Source organism: Lissotriton vulgaris, chromosome 7 (assembly GCF_964263255.1).
Source record: "Lissotriton vulgaris chromosome 7, aLisVul1.2, whole genome shotgun sequence".
Classification (NCBI taxonomy): Eukaryota; Metazoa; Chordata; class Amphibia; order Caudata; family Salamandridae; genus Lissotriton; species Lissotriton vulgaris.
In genome coordinates this window covers 1,006,888,629-1,006,911,256 of record NC_141695.1, presented here as the reverse complement: position 1 = coordinate 1,006,911,256, position 22,628 = coordinate 1,006,888,629, and the positions used below count along the sequence as shown (strand labels likewise).

Sequence of the window (22,628 nt, the reverse complement as noted above, 5' to 3'; positions counted from 1 at the left end):
TACTGAGGAATCCATTGTCTGCAGTACGAGGTGAGGCCTATGAAGGCCCGCACTTCTTTTTGTGTCTGGGGTTGTGGCATATTTGCAATTAACTGAATGCGATCGGGAGTGAGCTGTCTCCCCACTTTGGACAGCAAGTGACCCAAGTACACAACTTGCTGAACACAGAATTGTAGCTTCGAAGGAGACACCTTGTGTCCCTTGTCTGCCAGAAAATGTAAAACTGTCAGTGATGCTTGTTCACATTCGGGCTCACTTCGTGCGGTGATCAGCAGATCATCGACGTATTGCAGTAAAGCGGTGTTAACTGGCATTGTGATACAATCAAGTTGTCTCTTCAGTGCTTGGCTATAGATGCTGGGGCTTTCTGTGAATCCTTGAGGTGCGCGTGAAAATTTGAAACTGCGTCCTTTTAAACTGAATCCGAAGAGATATTGGCTCTCTGGATCAATAGGCACGCTGAAGAAGGCGTTCTTGAGGTCAATTACAGTAAAGAACGTTGCTTCTGAATCAATAGCAGTCAATAAGGATGAGATGTCGGGAACCACAGGGTACTGTGGAATAATGCATTTGTTCAGTTCTCTTAGATCAATCACCAGCCGATATACTGGCGGTGCATTGGGGTCAGTACGTTTAAGAATCGGAATAATGGGTGAATTACAGATATTGGAGTCGGTCTCTACGACCACTCCTTGTGCTATGAGTTCTTCAATGATTTCCAGTAAAGCCACTACAGCATCGGGTGGTAACTTGTATTGTCTGATTTGTGGTAGTACAACTCCTGTCTTGAGTGTAACACGGTATGGTGTGATATGCATACAACCTACATCAGTTGGGCCTTTTGCCCATAGGTGATCTGGTACATTTTTCAATCTGACATCGAATTCTCGCAAAACATAATGACCCTTGAAATCCCGTAGAAAGAGTCTAACTCCCTCCGGGGAACAGCAGATTATAGCTCCTAGAGCCTTCAATGTTTTAATTCCTAACAGATTTTCTGGACATGATTTCGTAAGTAACAAGTCTGTAACACGTGATAATGGACCCACAGCCAGGGGGACTGGTTCAGATACTTCATTTACAATGGGCTGTCCTGAAAAGCCAAGGGAAACATTCTGTGAGCCTGAGAGGGGTGCCCCTGGGACTTCATTATGACTTATTGTTGTGCGGCTTGCCCCTGTGTCAATTAAAAACTTTCTGTCTTTTCCCAATACTTGACTGTGTACATAAGGACCCTCTTGATCTACAGGAATCTCAATAAGAGGCAAACCAAACTCCCTCTCTAGGCTGTTTCATGTATATCGTTGATAATCGGGGTAAGCGGACTGGGCATACTGGTACATCTGTTGTGAAACTTGCTGGGACGCGGCAATGGGCTGTGGCTGTGATACCGCTACTGTCTGTGCTGGAGATGAGGAAGCATGCATAGGCTGTGTATTCTGTGAAGACTGATGCTGGTTATGGTCTTGTCTAGATGGATGCGGTCTTTCTTTAGTTTTACCTGTCGCTATGTTATGTTTCAGAACGGGGCATTCATGTACGTAGTGACCTGGCTGCTTGCAATAGTTGCATGTCCCTTTAACGGGAGCTGCGGCGTGACCTGTCTGGGTCGTACCCTTTCTATTCCCGTCGGTATGGACCGACTGGGCTACTAACATTTTCATTTTCGTGTCTTTCATACGTTTCTGTTCTTGATCCTGTTCTTCTCTAATTCTATTCTGATGGTATTGTAACATTTGTAACATTTGTGATGGCGTATTTGCTTGCCATGTACTCTCCACCTTGTATACACGATTCTTGACTGCTAACAGGGAATTCTCAACTAACTTTGATACAAAAAGATGCGGGTACGATTCGCTACTTGGTTTAAGACCACTATTAATAATAAAACATTTCTCGAATCTTGAATAAAAGTCACTAGTATCTTCGTCGGGCTTCTGTTTACATGCTGAGATTGCATCCCAGTCTTCTTTTCTAGTTGCCAATAATCTTGGCAGAACCTGTACTATTAAACCTGGTAATGCTTTAGTTTTGTCCCCAAGGCCTACCCCTGGGACACGTTTATTCTCTTCGTCTTCTATTTCTGCCCATACAATCTTTTTCTCTCCCACCTCCCATTCCTTTTCCTTTAGTTTCTCGTAGATGCCCGTGGGCAGCAGCACCTTTAACATTTTCATGATATCATCATATGTGTAATCCCCCATCAGTAACATGTCTTTAAGCTCTCTGTGGAAACCTGCAGGGTCTTTATCATGGCTCGGGACTAGTTTCTTCATTTCTAACAGTTCTAACTTGGTCAATGGCGTGTGTACATATACACGTTTCAAGAGATTGTCCGTACCCATAACTGGGTGTACTTCTCGTAAGGGGTTCTGACTTTCAATGCCACTCAGGCATTGCATGTGATACGTTTTCCTCTCTGGGGGCGGAGCAGGAACATATTCAGAGCTTATGAAAGTGTCATATTTATGTCGTTGTTCTAGAATTATTTGTATTAACTTGGTGCTTAGGCCTCTCCATCTATCCATGAATAATGCTTCTAATAATTCGGGTAAGGGACCTGGGTCCGAATGCTGATTTCTGTATTTTATGAGAAGGTGCTGAATCATGTATACACCTGCTAGTTTCTGCTCGTCTGGGGAGAGGTTCAGAAATGTCTGCGCTACTGTGTCATCATTATATATGTCTGGATTTTCGGCCCATGATATGGCTGACCGGGCTAGTTCTTGTTCATCCATAGAATTGAGTACGTGATACCCTACTCGATCTCGGAGCCTTTTATCAGTTTCCTGGAACTGATGCTCAGCAGAATTCGGATTTGTCAAGGCACAGAAAAGAACTCTCTTGCTTTCTGGACGGATGCCTTTCCTAAGGTAATTTCCTTTACCTACATATGCTATAGTGTCTACAGTTTCTTCTGGTTCTTCATGTTCTTCTTCCCCCTCGGAGGAAGCCTTCTCTTTCTCTTTTTGGTGTATTTCTATCACTGCTTTTCTAATTTTCTTGTACATACTAGCTATGCAAGTTCCCTTGTCGTGTTTTCCTTCAGATATATTTTGACCCCACTTGTTTAATGCATCTAATTCACTCTGATCGGTCCCAGGCCTATCTCGTTCCCTTATTAAGCAATTTATGCAAAAACGTAGTATCTGTGCTTGAACGTCAACTTTCTGACGCTCCATGGCGTCTTTAATACTGTCGGGGTCTTTCCCAGTCTGAACAAACTCATATATTCTATCTAGGGGCTCCTTCATTCCTGCATAGCACAGCAGGAAATCAGTGGCAGATCTTAACCGTAGTGATGCCATCACCATTATATCGTCTTTGCCGGGTACTGGATCATATCTGCAAACTGAAATGGTTTCTTTAAACATGTCAAGACGGGGTGATTTGAACGAAAAAGGATTCCGCAAGTCCCCAAGCGGTAACCTGCGTGTCGGTGGCGGGGTGTGAAGACCCCCGGTCGCACCCCCTGAGGCGGAAGCTTGAGCATTATTTCTTTGTGGAGTCTGTACCTGAACTTGAATGTGTCTTTTAGTAGGATCAGGTAGAAGTGGTTTCGGTGGATCAGTTTTAGGTACGGGAAGTGGTGGAGCTGGTGGAACAGGGGAAACCTGTCGTGATACTGGTAGAATATGATTTTGGGGCGGGTTACCACCCCCGTCCCCGTCGGTAGGCAGGGCGCGAACAGGCAGGTTGGTGTAAGCGGGTGCTACATCCTCTAGATAGGCATTCAGGAATATGTCTTTAGTGGTCCTATGAGTTACTTTGGTTGGAACCAATGGGGGCGGTAGGTCTTTCGGTATTTCTGAAATGGCCTCAGGTGAACCCTCGGCCGCGAGATACATACCGTTTACGAGATTATTTCGTGCGCGGTCTATCTGTTCTGTTTTTACTCGGATCCCCTCAGTAACTAGTTCGTTTTCTTGGGCTTTCTCTGATTCTTTAAGTCTGTCTTCTCTACGTAATGTTCTTTCAGCACGCTTATGTGATTCCTTACGCCAAAACTCTATGGCGTCCTTCTGGGATTGTCTGGCTTTCTTTTTCCATAGTGCTTCCTCTACCTTCATGATGCACTCGGCATCCCATGTTCCGGTAACGGGCCATCTGTGTCTTTCGTCTAGATGTTTGGTATAGTCAGCCCATAAATCGAGATATAATATGGCATCTATGCCATGCTTGTGGTACATAAAGTTACCTGGGGTGTCCCTAGGGGGGATAGGAATTTCTTCCTCTAGTATCCCTTTCCTAGTTCCTATCTGCTTTAACTTGTTGAAAAACGGCATCTTGTTTACTTGGTACTGAATGCTCGATCCTTGCTACTTAATACTGAATACAGCTAGTTATACAAGAAAACATAAATGCACATTAGGAAACAGTCACACTCATACCACGACATTAATTACATGAAAAGACATTTTGAAAACATATATGACTACCCCCTATATCGGATGTACTGCTAAACAGTACAGATACACTGTCTAAAAACAGTGCAGACCGGACTTGTGTACCCAAACCCGTCTAGATACGTCCCAGCAATGGTACTCACCGGGAAGCACGGAAACAGAAGGCCTCGGAAAACTCGACTGGACTCGACACTTCGGAAAACTTCGGAAAAACTTCGGAAAACCTCGGAAAACTTCGGAAAACTGGTGGGCCTCTTGACACCTCGGACCTTGCTTCTTTCGGCTGGGCTCTGGTCGGGATCCTCCGCACTCCTCACCGCCTCGTCTGGGTACTGATCGTAATCTCCGTCACCTCCGTGGGCCAGAGGGAGATACAGGAAATCCTGCCGGTACGCGTAGTTTCCTTCTAGCTGATGGCAGGGGACAGAGTTTACAACGCACCAACCGGCGCGTGAGGTGGGGGAGGGGTCCCTATTCGGGCGCCAAAATGATGTAAATATATAATTTACCGTCGAAATTTCTATGCAGGTAAGTACTTAGTCAATAATAACTCAATCGGAAAGAAAGAAGACAGAGTCCGTGGTGTTAGAGTTCTTAGGGGTTTTATTCCTTAAAAAGGAATGGTCAAGACCAGGATATCATATTCTTCCCACCACAGGGGTGGAAGAAGGGATAGAGCGCGCCACATTTTATTGACAGTACATAGCTTATATACTTAATTCATGTCATAGAAAACAGTACAGTAGGCGTAGCAGCTGAGAGAAGACAAGATAACAGTAGCCACGTGTTACTAGTACGTAATCAGAAGGCGTGGACTAGGCGTGAACTGGAGGTGTGTGCTAGAAACGTCACAGATAGGTGTCACAAAAGGGGTGGCACTAAGCAGAAAGTTGCAATGTCAGCAGAAATCAGAGGCTTGGATGCGCGCGCAGCTGCATGACGTGTGATGGACGTGAAACTGGAGGGTGCAGGGGGCTTGACATTTGTACTGACGGAAAGAGACAGAAGTCTGGCATGTCAGATCAACTTGTGCTTCTATCATATCTGATATCTGGTGTTTAGGAACTGAGCTATCTGGGCGGAAAGGTCTCTGGGGCAGAAGCTATTCTATACTGACTGTGAGTGCGTGTATAAGCGCCTGAGTGTCTGCATGAGAAGCGTGGGGGCATGGGCCTTCCATGGGAGCATGGAAACAGAAGCTATGAATTACTTGCACGGAGATAGGTCGGCCCTTTGGCCCTGTAGCTGAGGGGGATGTTTACTGAAGTTAGCAGGCAGGAATGTATTTTTGAGGAGCGGAACAGATAACTCGAAGGTTATAGTCAATCTTGGCAGGCAGCAGGCTGAGCTGAGCGCGCTGGGCCGCGCTAGAAGTAAGGCAGAGTTCACGGGTACGGGGGCAGCCTGGGCAGCCTGGTCTGAGGCTCCCAGAGTCAGGAGGGAGAAAAAGGCTCGATGGCAGATATTCTGGGCCTACTTTGCCAGAGCTGAAAAACATGTAGAGTACACTACAAAAAGACGTTGGCATAGTATACTTAGGAACGGACTATCTAGCCCATTCAGGATGGGTCTGAAAGAGGACATGTTAACGTTGGACGCAAATGTATTTGCGTCTTCATAGCTGGTACAGGAGGGAAGTTACATGCACTTTAACTCGTACATGGAGACGGTGGGGTACACGCTAGGGAACACAACTTGACCAAAATTTATATTTCCTCAGATGGACTTCCCCGAAATTCCTTAAGATTGTGCATGCCTACCAGGGGATCTCACTTAGTTGCATTAGGCATGATCAGGCTGTGGCAAAGTTATAGATCTAAGTGAATTATGGGGCAATTCAGGGATCATTACATGGCACGGTTGCCCCAGGGACAAGGCACAACATACTGCTCATTCCACTCAATTCATGGGAGTTGAAATAGCCCAAAGGGGAGGGTTTGGGGAGGGATAGGGGACCTGTTGCCTGTAACATGATGATCGGTCCTACCCACCTTACCATCCACTGGATGTAAGTGATGATATATTATCAATTTTCTCTCACAATAGAATAACAACTGATAATCCTAAAAGAGGAAACTTAAATAACTACAGAGTTTGCCACCAAGAATTACTGTCAAGTCATCATGTAAAACATTTCTTTCACTGAAGAGATTTCTTGAAAAAATATGGGGTGTTGCAATGAGAATGGAAGCAGAACTTGTTCAGTAAAAATTATAGAAGAATTCCAGACTGTTGTTATATTGTTCAAAAAACTGAAACCTCAATGCTTGCCCCTCATGAAAATCCTTGAAGAAACATGAACACCAGGCAAAAATCACATCATTAACATATTGGTTTTAAGGGATCGAAATAAAGATGATGATGACATACAGCTGTTGTAATCCAGCACAAATATTTGCCTTGCTCAACAAGCCAGGATGCAAACTTTTTCATTAACATTTGTAGTCATTATTTGACAGGGCCATTGGCCAATATGACCCACATACTCTGCTATCGTTATTTTAATAAAAGTACATTTTCTAATTACAAAAATAAAAATGAAGAATCAAGTCATGCTTGGCACAGACCTGCGAGAACGGCGAAGACGGTCATCAAAATGGAAGAAAATACTAACAGCCTGATTCATGAAAACCGGATTCTGCGATTCTCAATTAGCGATTAACTGCGAATCGCAATTGAGAAATCGCAGAACGGCATTCATGATGTTTTGCGATAAAAAAAGCGATTCGCACGCGGCCGCAAAAGCCGTTTGCGATTATCGATAATCGCAGAAAAATCCCTATTTCCGGCTACATCCGTGTCAGAATTGCGATATCGCAAATAGCGATATCGCTAATTGCGAGATTGCAAAAAGCGAGATCGCAAAATCGCGAGATCGGGAAAACAGGAAGTCGCATTTCGAGCACAGTGATGACATCACAACCAGGAAGCAGCCAGTTCCCACCCCCATTCACCACAGTGAGGCAGACCTCGAGTCAGCAACTGGGAGAGCTCCTGCAATTCAGCTTGGATTACTACTTTCAAACTACACTGCAGCTATGTCTGAGGAGGCAGTACCTGGGCCCATCAACACCACAGGGCGCAAGAGAAAGTTAAAGTTCGCCGAGCAGCAGTTGGAGCACTTAATTGAAGGAGTGGTGGCGAACCACTCCAAACTGTTCGGGAAGGACTCACGGAGGGTGCCCGAGCAGGAGAAATGCAGGATCTGGGTGGGCATAGCGTCCGCGGTGAACTCTGTGGGTGTGGCCGACAGGTCAGTGGATGAACTTAAGAAACGTTGGTACGACCTCCGAGGTCGTGCCAAAGAGAAGGTAGCTGAGAGGCTTGGAGAGTCCCTGGGCACTGGAGGGGGAGGACCTACAGTCCCTCCAAACACCCCCTTGGAGGATCGAGTAGAAGACACGCTGGAGGCTGAGGCGTGCATCGGAGTGACCCGTCTGGACTCATCCCGCCCCACCCAAGACATCCAAAGTAAGTGGCATGCGACTGCGACCCTGTCCCTTATGAATGGCCATGACCATATAGCCTCCCATAATGTTCCATAGTCATGCCATCGGTGCACATCAGGTAATGCCCTAAAGCATTGTAGGACATGTAGTGTGGCCACAATGTAGAAGTACCCCAATGCAGTCAGACAGGTTCCAAAGTACGCAAAGCCATAGGCAGTCAGGGAATGTCACCCAGCATGCATGTAGCAACTGCACGTGTGACAGATACATGCATCTAATGAACGTCCACTTCCCCTCACAGGTGGCGCAGACAGCAGCGACAGCGAGAGGCTGCAAATAGATGAGGAAGCACAGGATGAGGAGGAGGGGCCATTACATACACAGCCTCCTGCGTCTGGCGCAGCAACAACTCCTGCAGCCAGGTCCACCACCAGTGTGCCTCCAGCCCCTGCTGCAGCAACAACTCCTGCAGCCAGGTCCACCACCAGTGTGCCTCCTGCGTCTGTCGCAGCAACAACTCCTGCAGCCAGGTCCACCACCAGTGTGCCTCCTGCGTCTGGCGCAGCAACAACCCCTGCAGCCAGGTCCACCACCAGTGTGCCCCCAGCCTCTGCCGCAGCAACTACTCCCGCAGCCAGGTCCACAACCAGTGTGCCTCCAGCCCCTGCCGCACCAGCAACGCCTACCGTGACACCACCAGCAGCTGGTGCTTCAACATCAGGTCCCGCGACAGCGGGAACACAGCGGCCACCCACTGTGTCAGGCCAGCAGAGCAGGCGTGGCAGGTCTCGCCTGCAGACCAATGCACCTATCACCAGGAGGGGGAATGGACAGCGGCTGGCGAGAATGAGTGTGGAACGACGCATGCTCCGTATTCATCAGCTGCAGGCACGCCGGCAAGGTGCCATACAGCTTCAGCTATACAACATTGGCCGCAATGTGGTCGGTGTGGGGGACCGGATGGACCGCATGACGGCAGCCATGGCAGGTGTGGGGGAGGGAATGGCCCGCATGACTGCAGCCATGGAGGCCAACACTGCTGCAATGATATCGCAGCGCAACGCAGCCCGCCGCCGCCACCGTCAGCGACTGACCAGGCTGACGGCCTACACCCGGTCCAATTATGTCATAGGCAATGCCACCTCGCAGCTATTGCGCCGGTCCCTTGCGCAGCAGTAGCAGCTCATGCTGTGCTGCGAGGATGTGGCCAGGGTACTTGAGCACCTGACCACTGCCGTGACAGCACTTCACCCTGCTCTACCTGCCACTGTTGGGGGTGATGATGCCAGTGAGGGAACATTGAGTGTGAGCAGCCACTCTGCCTCACACGTAGGGGCACTCAGAGGCAGCACCAGGCCCACTGCAGGAACACGTGCCTTGGATGAGGATGAGCCGCAGAGGTGCTTGGGTGGTTTGCGCCGGAGGCGCACATGACTTAATAGGGCTTGTACAGGCACAGGCTGAGCATAAGCCTGCCCTGTGTATTGGACACAGCAGTATGCTGAAATACTGTGAGCAATGGCAAGATTGAAACTGGTACCATTATTGTGAAACAAACAATAATATTTAATTTAGCATCACACATTGGCGTTGTGTCATTATTACATTTTGCATGCAATTGTGATTTGTGGGGTGAGGGGAGAGGGTGCACTAGAAACTGTTCAGTGTGATGTGGTTGCCACATCTGTGGCCTTCAGCTGGGTTCTCCCCGCGTGCATGGCGCGCATGTGCAGGTGGCCGGTCGTCCCCTTCCGATTCACTGCCAGAGATGTCGACAGGTATCTGGCGCTTGGTAGCAATGTTGTGTAGGATAGCACACACAGCCACAATGCGGCAGCACACTTCAGGACTGTAGTACATGGCCCCACCTGTCTTGTGAAGTATGCGGAATCTGCTCTTCAGTAGGCCAAAAGTTCTCTCAATGCAATTCCTTGTGCATATGTGTGATACGTTGTAACGCCGTTGCTGTGGTGTAGCAGGGTTGAGGTATGGGGTGAGGAGGTATTCACGCAGGGCGTAGCCACTGTCACCTGAATGAGAGGAGCAGAGGGTGAGTGCATGTGCAGCGCAGCTACTTAATCGCAATGTGACATTGTGGGCAAAGTGTACTTACCAAGTAGGTGTCCTTCCCCGAAGTCTCCCCTGACCAGTTGTGTGTGGAGGCCGCTGTGCCGGAATATGAATGAGTCATGTGTACTCCCCGGGTACTGTGCCACTATGTCCGTGATGTATGTCTTTGCATTGCAGACCATCTGGATGTTGAGGGAGTGGTAGGACTTGCGATTGCGGTACATGTACTCCGTTGCAGCAGGTGGGCAAATGTGGACGTGGGTACAGTCAATGCATCCTATCACGTGTGGGAAACGGGCAACATTTTAGAATTGTAGCTTGGTCTCATCCAATTCCTGTTGGCTGGTGGGAAATTTGATGTGGTGGTGTAGCTGGGTCAGCATTGCGTCAAGGAAACTACGTAGGCAGCGGGACATGGTGGGCTGGGATATCCCCCCAGCTACCGCAACTATCCCCTGGAAGCTCCCAGAGGCCAGGAGGTGCAGGCTACACAATACCTGGACATGTGTTGGGACGGCATTGGTCTGCCTTGTTGGGTGCTGCATCAGGGGGTCAAGGTCCTGTATTAGCTTGATGATCATAGCCCCATTCAGCCGGTACTTTTCGTATATTTGCTCTCTGGTTTGGCCCAGCAGGGTGACCCGCTCGCGGAATATCCTGTCCTGGATTCTGCGTCTCCTCCTTGCTGCTCGCTGTAGCCTTCGTCGCCTGACCACCATGTACATTCCTGGCATTGTGAGACTCCTTCTGCTGGTGCTGCTTCTCCTTAAGTGTGTTTGGTCAGGCTTGCACAAGTTACTGATTGGCCAACGGTTTTTCAATTTTTTTTTTTACTATGGGTTTGATGGTTACCACCTGCTTTGGGTTGTCCTTAAATTGCGCCTCGCAAAATGCGATTTTGGGTTTTTTCGCTATTTGCGATTTTTCATGAATACCGATTGCGAGTAATGTGCGTTTTCGCTATTATTTTCGCAGGATCCGTGAATTCTCGCTATTTCCGATTCGCAAATGGTCTCCTACCAGGATTCTGCGAATATTTTTGCGAATTCGCAATTCTGTGTTTGCGAATTCGCAATTTTCGTGGTGAATTCCGATTATGGGAATTGCGCCCGCGATAGCATTTTCGCAGCTATTGCGAGCGCAATTTTGCTTCATGAATCAGGCTGTATATCCTGTGGGCAGCCAGAGTAAGATATTATCTCAACATACTTTATTTATTTATTTATTTTTGAGATTTTTATTGCGCGACAATTACCCGAAGGTGTCTCGGCGCATGTGACTATTCAGAAGGACCAATACCCAGAAGCCTTACTGGTTGAATAACCATGTTTTAAGAAGCTTACGAAAGCTGACAAGATTCGGAGCTGTTTTAATAGTCAGAGGGAGGGCATTCCATAGCTTGGGTGTTGCTACCATGAAACGCCTGTCCCCCCAGGTCACAGTTCTGGTTCGGGGAACTGGGAACAAACAAATGTTTGCGGATCTAAGCTGTCTTTTAGGGCTGTAAATCTGAAAGGCCTCTATCAGAAACCTGGGGCCCATGTTGTGGATAGCCTTGTAAGCAATACAGAGGGCCTTGAACTTGATGCGATTTTCCACTTTAAGCCAGTGGAGATGACGAATGGCTGTGGTGGTCGGGTGACGTCGGGGAATGCCTAGCAGAATTCTCGCTGCCGCGTTCTGTATGGACTGAAGTTTATTTAGGACTTGTTTCTGAGTGTTAAGAAAAAGGGCGTTCCCATAGTCCATCTTCGAGTATACCAACGTGGTAATAAGCGTTTTTCCTGCAGAAGTCGGAAGATAGGGCATGAGTTTCTTGATTTTCTTTAAGATAAAAAAGGCAGATGAAACAACTTTGTTTACGTGGTGATTGAAAGACAGCTTATTGTCGAAGATAACTCCCAGGTTTCTGACCTTGGCAACCGGGACAGGCGGGGGACCCATCTGACTGGGCCACCAGATGGATGGCCAATCCGGGACAAGGTTGCCAAAGGTCATAACCTCGGTCTTATCCGAGTTGAGCTTCAGACAATTTGTAGACATCCAGGAGCAGACAGCAAGCATTGCATACCTTCTGAGATTACTAATGTGTCAACTGCGTACATTCTCTACTAACCTGAGTTCTCTCAAAGTATACGTTGCTTTATTATACAGCTGACTAGTTGAGGTCACCATAATTAGCATACATTTGCAAGGGATCCTTTCTCCTTATGGTAGTTCAGTCTCCTCTAGATTTGTATTTACCGTCTTACATCCATATAGATACAAATTGTTTTCTGATCTCTCTCAAGTATGTGAACATTCTCCCAAACTAATGAATTCAAATTTTGGCAGTTTCCAAGGGAGGAAGAATTTACATAATTTCCAAAATAGCGTACTGGGAATGTGGTCCAGTAACACAGATTTTCTATTGCTCACTCGTCATACCAAATATTAAATTTACTTTCCAGCACAAACAAAAAATATACCAGAAACGGAACAAGAATTTCATCACAGATGTCAACTGAAAGTGCACTTCACTTCAACATTTATCTTAGTAACATGGATATGTTCAGTACAGTCCAGCTGATACCTATATTTATCTTTATTGGACGTCAGCACACAATTTAAAAAAATCAGCTGGGATGCAACCCCGTAAATCTGTAGGAACTCAGTCAAGAGGAAAGAATAGCGTTTATAAAACAATCATTGCTTACAAAAATGTTGGTGTGTCTGGAGCAGAAGAAATCTTAAGTGCCAAAAAGCAACCTGGATGTGTCTCTGTAAATTATTTAACTGGTAAATATGAGATGTAATGTAAATGGCAAATCCAAACATCAAAATATTTGTGAATAAATATGTGATTACCTTTATCACAACTAAATCATGACAGCCGTCTTGCAGAGTCGTTCCATCTTCCTTCATTAGTTTTATGTAGGACATGGCAAAGCTTCGCTCACCTTTATCTTTTGCTATTAGGAGTGAACATTCCAAAATGAATTACTATTTACATTTTTGAGAAAAGACATTTTCTAAGTTGATTGCTGTACTGCACAAACATATGAATCATTGCAAAATATTATTCCAAAAGCATATCATGGAATAAATTAATCTTTCCGACAAATGTGTGCAAAATGCTATGGTTCTCCTAACAACCTGCCACCCTAACTAAAATATACTAAATGACCAGCTTTAAAAAGTTTGTACTATGGGACAAATAGGTTTGTATCAACTTCATTCATTCAAAGATATAAGACAAGTCAAAAGTGAGTTGTGCATTTCAAAATGTTTGACTATACCAAACTGGCACTGGTAACTTAAGAAAACAGTATGCAAGAATGTACTTCTGACCTTGGATTTGTAGTGGATTTGCCAAGATTCTATAGTCCCAGTGACAAACTTTATAATATGCATTTGCCCACATGACTGCCATGTCTTGAATTAAACCATGTACTTAAAGAAAGCTGTCCCCTTCCTGTTAACATGTGTTGATGTGTGATTTCAATCTTTTAATCTACTCTCCAAATCTTTTATTGGGATACGCTGGCTCTTTATTGAGGGGTACACAGTGCATTTCTGTTGCTGGTATTAGGTTGTAAATACCCATTATGAGTCATCTACAGCTACTGAAATTAATGCAAAATCTGGATCTTTCCACTGATTTCTGGATTAATTCACTAGAAAATGCTTACATTGTCAGAGTTACGGTTATCTAGCAAGGTAGTAATTTCTGCATACCTGCATAACTTTTTTTAAACAACAGATTTTATTTGCTGTTTTTGCATTATGTAGGGTTCGCAGCCCAGCCAAGGCATAAAAGGCAGAAGGATAATTTGTGCCAACAACCATATATCTGACTTATAACAGCACAAATGAAACATACAGGTGTAATAAACATATAACATACAGACAGTCTCTGGTCTCCATATTCGAGTAATTGGTGCATTTGCCGTACCGTGCATTATAAAACATGGCGATACAACCAATTTAAAACTTACAGTGGGAATATTGAAGCTCAAGAAAGGTAGCGCCATTCTCAGGGATCTACCTCTGGCAATGGAGAAAGGTTGATTCCACGATACTCCACCCATCAAGTCCATATTTTGCGATGTTTCGCAGGGCACCCCCAGGCCTCAAAAACAGCAATCTCCACTCCCATACATTTATCGAGCTCCGTTTTCCATTTGCCTATTGTCGGGGGAGATGTTGCCTTCCACATTTGCTCTATGTCCCTCTTCGCCACGGTGAAAGCAAGAAACAATAGGTGCTGTTTGTACCGATTTCCCCCAATATCCTCTGTTGAGTGTAAAAGAAAAAGTCATGGATCTACGAGAAGGTCCCATGCCAACACCTCATGGAGACACGATCTGATCCTACCCCAAAAGGGGTGTAGTGCCGAGCAGCTTCAGACTGTGTGTAAAAATGTTCCCTCCTCCCTATCACACCTCAGACATGTGGGAGATGGGATAGCACACATCCGCCACAGACAAACCCTTGTGAAATATGCGCGGCGTAGATACTTGAATTGGATGAGCCGATAGCGTTTGGAAACTGCTGGACCCCTTGGGCTAGCGATGGCTTCGGCCCAGTCATCATCTGTCAGTTCGGGTATATCAGCTTGCCATGGCAGTTGTGTCTTGTCTAGTGTGGTGGGCGAATGGGTCGTCAGTGTCTGATATATTGGTTTTATCCTCTGAAGTCCAAGGTCTCCCATAAGCAATCAGCCCTATAGGGGATGGAACTCAGGGAGGGGCTCTAAAGTGCGGATCTAAGGGAGAAGTGCATGTCGGTGTTGAAGAAATTTGTTAAAATGTGATTTGTGTAAATCAAAACCTGACTGTAGTTGTTGGAATGACTTCATTGTGGTACCACATAGCTTGTCCTCAAGGGTCGATATCCCCACTCGATCTCACCCCCTGAACCCCTTCAAGGTCGCCATGGAGTGAAGATATGTGCCTTGCCATAAGAGAGTCAATTGGGTAAGTTTCCCTCGCCAACCCATCTGTCGGGTCTTAGCCCGTCATAGCTGTATCACCACCCTGCCACCCAGTGGCAGATGATTCAGGCGGGTGGAACTATATAACAAGTGTAGAAGAGGGACCTGATCCATCCCAACATGTTCAGCCGAATATGCAGGGTCTGTGGGTGAATTATACCACCATTTGTTTATTACCAGGATGTGAGACGCAACATAATAGGCATAAATATCTGCTGCGGCGATCCGGATTGTGGATTGTGTACAAGTACAGGGTGCCACCCTGACAGCCCCTCCATTCCACATGAATATGTATGGCAGCAACTTGCGAAAACCATGACCGTGGAATGGGATATGGGAAGTTCTGGAGGCGATACAATATCCGGGGCAGCGACTTCATCTTAAAAATCGCGGAGCGCCCATACAGGAGGAGGAGAAATGAGGACTATACTGAGGTTTCGCTGTTGAGGCAAACTAGTAATTGAGTGATGCTGGGGCCCAAGAGACTTTCGGACACGGGGAGATATATATGCCAAGATATTTGAAGCCGTCTGTCGCCCAGGAAAGTTGTGATTGCCAGGCATCACAACCTTGATGTCCACACACCAGGAATAATATAGATTTGGCGCGGTTATCGTGAAGGCCTATAGTTCCCCAGAACACCCTGAGGATTTCCAATATGCGGGGTCCCAAATACTAGGGATCTGTCATGAAAAAGAGGACATCATATGGGTACAATGCTATACGGTCAGACCGGGACTGGGACCGGTCAAAACCTCGAAGGACCGGGTCGCTCCTAACCCGGGCAGCAAGGGGGGGGTCAATCGTGAGAGCAAACAACAATGGGGACAGGGGGCAACCCTGCCGGGTACCCCGCTAGATAGAAAAAGGCTGTGAACAGTGTTCTGCAGCACGGACCAATGCCGTCAGTTCCGTGTAGAGCAGGAGTGTGTATGCCAGGAAGCGGACCCGAAGTTTATCGCCTCGAGTAGCGGGAATAAATACTCCTAGCTCAAGGAGTCGAATGCTTTATCTATGTCTGCGAGGAGCAAGGCAGCTGGCCTGCCCAATGCCGGGCCAGGACTGCGATGAATATTATAACGAGTAGCCCTGCGTGGCATAAAGCCCGACTGATCTGGGTGGATCATGTCAGCCAACACCTTCCCCAACAGTTTCAAAGTTTATAAGGGAAATGGAACGGTAGGATGAAGGTTCGTCTGGGCTTAAGGAAAAGCACGATTTCTGCAGGGCGCCAGTCCCTAGGTAGAACAGTGAGTTCCATGACCATCCTGAATGTTTGCCAGCAGATGGGGCCCCAAGGTGTGTATGTTCGGCCTCAGAAATTCCATGGGAATCCATCAGGTCCAGGAGCGCGACCGGGATGGAGCGCGTTAAGTGCCACAGCTAGCTCATCCGTTGTGATAGGGGCGTCTAGTTGTTCGCGGAGATGGCCAGGGAGTCGGTGGGGGGGGGGATATCTCCTAGGAATTTGGCAATAAGGTCTGCAGAGATTTGTTCTAGCTGTGTATATAGGGTTGTAAAGTGCCTTGTAAATTCCGCAGCGACACCATAAGGCGTTGTGTGTAGGGACATATCTATACCGCAAACAGCAAGGATAACAGACAGGGTTGTGTCTGCCTGGCAGAGTCTGAGCAGCATCTTGCTGGATTTATCACAACACTGATAAATCAGATGTTGCGATACCTCCCATATCTCCTTTGCTTCGCCCATAAGATGCTGCCAAAGGTCCTGTTGTGCTTGCAGTAAGGTCTGACAAATGGTAGGGTTCGGATCGATTGTGAGCTGTGAGGCAAACGACGCATGACAAGACTCTAGTGTTTCCAACTGTTCCTGTCTTGCCTGCTTCTCATTAGTGGAAAAGCTAATGGCGTCCCCGCGGATCATCGGCTTAAGGGCTTCCCACAAAAAAGTCCAAGAGGGGGCAGTTTTCTTCTAAATATGTAGTGACTGCTTCGTGAAGCATATTCTGATATGTGGGTTCCCGTAGGTGCCACGGGGACATACGTTTCAGTCGCCCCCTAACAGAGTCAAACCCTCTGATATTTCGCCCCAGATCCCCAACAGTTGGTCAATAAATGTAGTTCCAAGGGGAGTAGATGCATAGATACTGCCTATAGTTACCCGTTCCCGAACATTTTGCATGTGACAAAGAGGAATCGGACCCCTAGGTCTCCCTTGTGTGCAATGTATTGGAATTGGACTCTACGGTGGATAAGAATAGCCACGCCCCTGGAGCCCTAAGTAAACCCAGCATGGTATACATGGTGAAAACCGAATTGAGATAAACAGGGGGCTTTAATGCCCAACAGATGGGTTTCTTGTAAGAGTAGGATATCAGCCCCATATCTTTTGGCTTGCCGTAAGAACCTGCATAACTTTGAACCAACTTTACAGAGTTATCATTTTTTGTTTACTGTCAGTACATCTAAAACATAATAGTTGACAAAGTATGGTGGGATATGCACGTGATTCAACTCATAAATGTTTGTTGTCAAAGCGAGTTGATGGCATTTCTTGAGTGGGGCGAGTTGTATGGCACCATGGTAATGCAGGGTGTTTACATAGATGTGTTTGAAGGTTGAGGCTCTAGAAAGATTCAAGTAGGAAAGGCAAGGTGAGAGGCATCTGCAAACAGCGAGACAAGGAATACATTGGAGACAGTGTAATGAGTTACTTAAAGGACCAGGAGACATACCTCATTCGAAGATACTCTGTGAGAAGTTTAAAGAACATTTTATATATACACCGCTATGAACAGAAGTCCTACTTATGCTAACTTGTGAAATGTTTATACACATGGTAAGCAACTTATTCATTTTAAAGAACACTGAGCTACATTTTACTTACATTCTTGAGATGATCTGTGTCTAAACATGAAGCGCAGGTGTATTCTTTGCATTTCTTCCATTGAAATGGCCACCTTTAGAAAAAGAAACTTATTATTAGTCCTAAAATTGTTTTATCCTTTAAGTCACTTAAAATAGAATGCTGCAATAATTAGCTCTCCTTATGAACACGCTGTTAAACACGACGAAAATGGTTGCCACAATCATTGAAGACGTATTTAGGAAATGTTCAGTAATCATGGGGAATAACTGGCTGCAAATACATATTCTAATCAGTTCTACATACTTGATCTGTCTGACTTTAGTTGTCAGAAACTTTGATGGTAATAAGCAAGAGTTGTGAAATATTATGTTCAAGTTTCAGAAATTTTCAAACATAAATGAAAGACAGAGTTGGAAAAATGCCTGACATTCTGTCTACTGCACAGCCATTCCACCCATCTTTAAACGAACCGCCAAAATATTACAGACAATTCATGAGGCATTTACTGTTTTTGAAATTAACCGATTACTACATATTAGCTGTGTGCTGATATAGAAAAATTACTTATATAAAAGATGTGAAAGTTTTACCAATGCAGAAGTCATTGATGTGATTTCTATGAATGCGTATTTGAATTGGAAGTTTGCCAACAAAGATTTCAAAATTATTGTCTGCATTTCAGAAGTGGTGGCAATTGCATTCCTGGAGTAAATGCAAGATATGGCTCACTGTGTAAAACCACAATTTCTAGAACGCAAAAATACTGCCCACAATGAATAAACACTTTTTGGAGAAGAGCTGGCTTACAGCTAGTTTACCACTAGTAGTACAATTTCCATCAACAATAAACACATCATCAATGGCTTTGTCTAAACTGGTATATTAATCAAAAAAAAATCTGGTCTTAATTAATAATTAAAAATAATCAACTGTCACTACTTGTTACCCCGTGCCTTTAGACCCTCATGGGTGAGTAGCGCGCTTACAAGTCCCCTGATTTATTGATTGACAATGCAATATATATACGTATATATATATATATATATATATATATATATATATATATATATATATATATATATATATATATATATATACATATATATATCCATCACAAGCGCAGGAACCCTTTTGGGAGCGACCACACACAAACTCACTTTTGAACTCTTTTTATTCAGGTACTTGCCAGCAAGTTTTCAATGGTGCAGTTTCTTAGAAAATAAAGCCAGCCAAATGCATTTCGAGAGCGGAGGCTCTCTTCGTCAGTGGCACAGTCAATTCAGCAGCTGAAGCATTCTCCTCAAGTAGTTTGTCCCCGCCTCCTGGGCGTTAAGCATACAGCGGCGTTTCTGGGATTTGAAGTCCTTTAATGCAGGTGAGGTATGTTTCAGTAAAATGGATGCAAAGTATTCACAGTAAAAGGCACTGCTGCATTGTCAGCCTGCTCCGCTTTTAAGTAGCTGAAAGAGTGTTCAAGGAGCACCCCTGCAGTGCCCCAAGACGTTCGTGTGCAAAAGCTCCTCAGAACTGAAGAGCTGGCTCCGCTTTCGCAGCAGGTCACTCCCACGACCGGGCGGCCGTCATAAATCCATCACAAGCGCAGGAACCCTTTTGGGAGCGACCACACACAAACTCACTTTTGAACTCTTTTTATTCAGGTACTTGCCAGCAAGTTTTCAATGGTGCAGTTTCTTAGAAAATAAAGCCAGCCAAATGCATTTCGAGAGCGGAGGCTCTCTTCGTCAGTGGCACAGTCAATTCAGCAGCTGAAGCATTCTCCTCAAGTAGTTTGTCCCCGCCTCCTGGGCGTTAAGCATACAGCGGCGTTTCTGGGATTTGAAGTCCTTTAATGCAGGTGAGGTATGTTTCAGTAAAATGGATGCAAAGTATTCACAGTAAAAGGCACTGCTGCATTGTCAGCCTGCTCCGCTTTTAAGTAGCTGAAAGAGTGTTCAAGGAGCACCCCTGCAGTGCCCCAAGACGTTCGTGTGCAAAAGCTCCTCAGAACTGAAGAGCTGGCTCCGCTTTCGCAGCAGGTCACTCCCACGACCGGGCGGCCGTCATAAATCCATCACAAGCGCAGGAACCCTTTTGGGAGCGACCACACACAAACTCACTTTTGAACTCTTTTTATTCAGGTACTTGCCAGCAAGTTTTCAATGGTGCAGTTTCTTAGAAAATAAAGCCAGCCAAATGCATTTCGAGAGCGGAGGCTCTCTTCGTCAGTGGCACAGTCAATTCAGCAGCTGAAGCATTCTCCTCAAGTAGTTTGTCCCCGCCTCCTGGGCGTTAAGCATACAGCGGCGTTTCTGGGATTTGAAGTCCTTTAATGCAGGTGAGGTATGTTTCAGTAAAATGGATGCAAAGTATTCACAGTAAAAGGCACTGCTGCATTGTCAGCCTGCTCCGCTTTTAAGTAGCTGAAAGAGTGTTCAAGGAGCACCCCTGCAGTGCCCCAAGACGTTCGTGTGCAAAAGCTCCTCAGAACTGAAGAGCTGGCTCCGCTTTCGCAGCAGGTCACTCCCACGACCGGGCGGCCGTCATAAATCCATCACAAGCGCAGGAACCCTTTTGGGAGCGACCACACACAAACTCACTTTTGAACTCTTTTTATTCAGGTACTTGCCAGCAAGTTTTCAATGGTGCAGTTTCTTAGAAAATAAAGCCAGCCAAATGCATTTCGAGAGCGGAGGCTCTCTTCGTCAGTGGCACAGTCAATTCAGCAGCTGAAGCATTCTCCTCAAGTAGTTTGTCCCCGCCTCCTGGGCGTTAAGCATACAGCGGCGTTTCTGGGATTTGAAGTCCTTTAATGCAGGTGAGGTATGTTTCAGTAAAATGGATGCAAAGTATTCACAGTAAAAGGCACTGCTGCATTGTCAGCCTGCTCCGCTTTTAAGTAGCTGAAAGAGTGTTCAAGGAGCACCCCTGCAGTGCCCCAAGACGTTCGTGTGCAAAAGCTCCTCAGAACTGAAGAGCTGGCTCCGCTTTCGCAGCAGGTCACTCCCACGACCGGGCGGCCGTCATAAATCCATCACAAGCGCAGGAACCCTTTTGGGAGCGACCACACACAAACTCACTTTTGAACTCTTTTTATTCAGGTACTTGCCAGCAAGTTTTCAATGGTGCAGTTTCTTAGAAAATAAAGCCAGCCAAATGCATTTCGAGAGCGGAGGCTCTCTTCGTCAGTGGCACAGTCAATTCAGCAGCTGAAGCATTCTCCTCAAGTAGTTTGTCCCCGCCTCCTGGGCGTTAAGCATACAGCGGCGTTTCTGGGATTTGAAGTCCTTTAATGCAGGTGAGGTATGTTTCAGTAAAATGGATGCAAAGTATTCACAGTAAAAGGCACTGCTGCATTGTCAGCCTGCTCCGCTTTTAAGTAGCTGAAAGAGTGTTCAAGGAGCACCCCTGCAGTGCCCCAAGACGTTCGTGTGCAAAAGCTCCTCAGAACTGAAGAGCTGGCTCCGCTTTCGCAGCAGGTCACTCCCACGACCGGGCGGCCGTCATAAATCCATCACAAGCGCAGGAACCCTTTTGGGAGCGACCACACACAAACTCACTTTTGAACTCTTTTTATTCAGGTACTTGCCAGCAAGTTTTCAATGGTGCAGTTTCTTAGAAAATAAAGCCAGCCAAATGCATTTCGAGAGCGGAGGCTCTCTTCGTCAGTGGCACAGTCAATTCAGCAGCTGAAGCATTCTCCTCAAGTAGTTTGTCCCCGCCTCCTGGGCGTTAAGCATACAGCGGCGTTTCTGGGATTTGAAGTCCTTTAATGCAGGTGAGGTATGTTTCAGTAAAATGGATGCAAAGTATTCACAGTAAAAGGCACTGCTGCATTGTCAGCCTGCTCCGCTTTTAAGTAGCTGAAAGAGTGTTCAAGGAGCACCCCTGCAGTGCCCCAAGACGTTCGTGTGCAAAAGCTCCTCAGAACTGAAGAGCTGGCTCCGCTTTCGCAGCAGGTCACTCCCACGACCGGGCGGCCGTCATAAATCCATCACAAGCGCAGGAACCCTTTTGGGAGCGACCACACACAAACTCACTTTTGAACTCTTTTTATTCAGGTACTTGCCAGCAAGTTTTCAATGGTGCAGTTTCTTAGAAAATAAAGCCAGCCAAATGCATTTCGAGAGCGGAGGCTCTCTTCGTCAGTGGCACAGTCAATTCAGCAGCTGAAGCATTCTCCTCAAGTAGTTTGTCCCCGCCTCCTGGGCGTTAAGCATACAGCGGCGTTTCTGGGATTTGAAGTCCTTTAATGCAGGTGAGGTATGTTTCAGTAAAATGGATGCAAAGTATTCACAGTAAAAGGCACTGCTGCATTGTCAGCCTGCTCCGCTTTTAAGTAGCTGAAAGAGTGTTCAAGGAGCACCCCTGCAGTGCCCCAAGACGTTCGTGTGCAAAAGCTCCTCAGAACTGAAGAGCTGGCTCCGCTTTCGCAGCAGGTCACTCCCACGACCGGGCGGCCGTCATAAATCCATCACAAGCGCAGGAACCCTTTTGGGAGCGACCACACACAAACTCACTTTTGAACTCTTTTTATTCAGGTACTTGCCAGCAAGTTTTCAATGGTGCAGTTTCTTAGAAAATAAAGCCAGCCAAATGCATTTCGAGAGCGGAGGCTCTCTTCGTCAGTGGCACAGTCAATTCAGCAGCTGAAGCATTCTCCTCAAGTAGTTTGTCCCCGCCTCCTGGGCGTTAAGCATACAGCGGCGTTTCTGGGATTTGAAGTCCTTTAATGCAGGTGAGGTATGTTTCAGTAAAATGGATGCAAAGTATTCACAGTAAAAGGCACTGCTGCATTGTCAGCCTGCTCCGCTTTTAAGTAGCTGAAAGAGTGTTCAAGGAGCACCCCTGCAGTGCCCCAAGACGTTCGTGTGCAAAAGCTCCTCAGAACTGAAGAGCTGG

At 46.3% G+C, this 22,628-nt stretch overlaps 1 protein-coding gene across 1 annotated transcript in view; it reads right to left on the bottom strand.

Annotated features, from left to right (window-relative positions):
* Window positions 1-22,628, bottom strand: part of DOCK2 (dedicator of cytokinesis 2) — a 2,333,210-nt gene that overhangs the window by 1,613,607 nt on the left and 696,975 nt on the right. The window contains exons 16-17 of the mRNA XM_086931425.1: window positions 17,748-17,820; window positions 12,773-12,876 (exon numbers count right to left, since the gene is read on the bottom strand). Coding sequence (XP_086787551.1) covers window positions 12,773-12,876; window positions 17,748-17,820 — 177 coding nt within the window. The remainder of the gene's footprint in view (window positions 1-12,772; window positions 12,877-17,747; window positions 17,821-22,628) is intronic.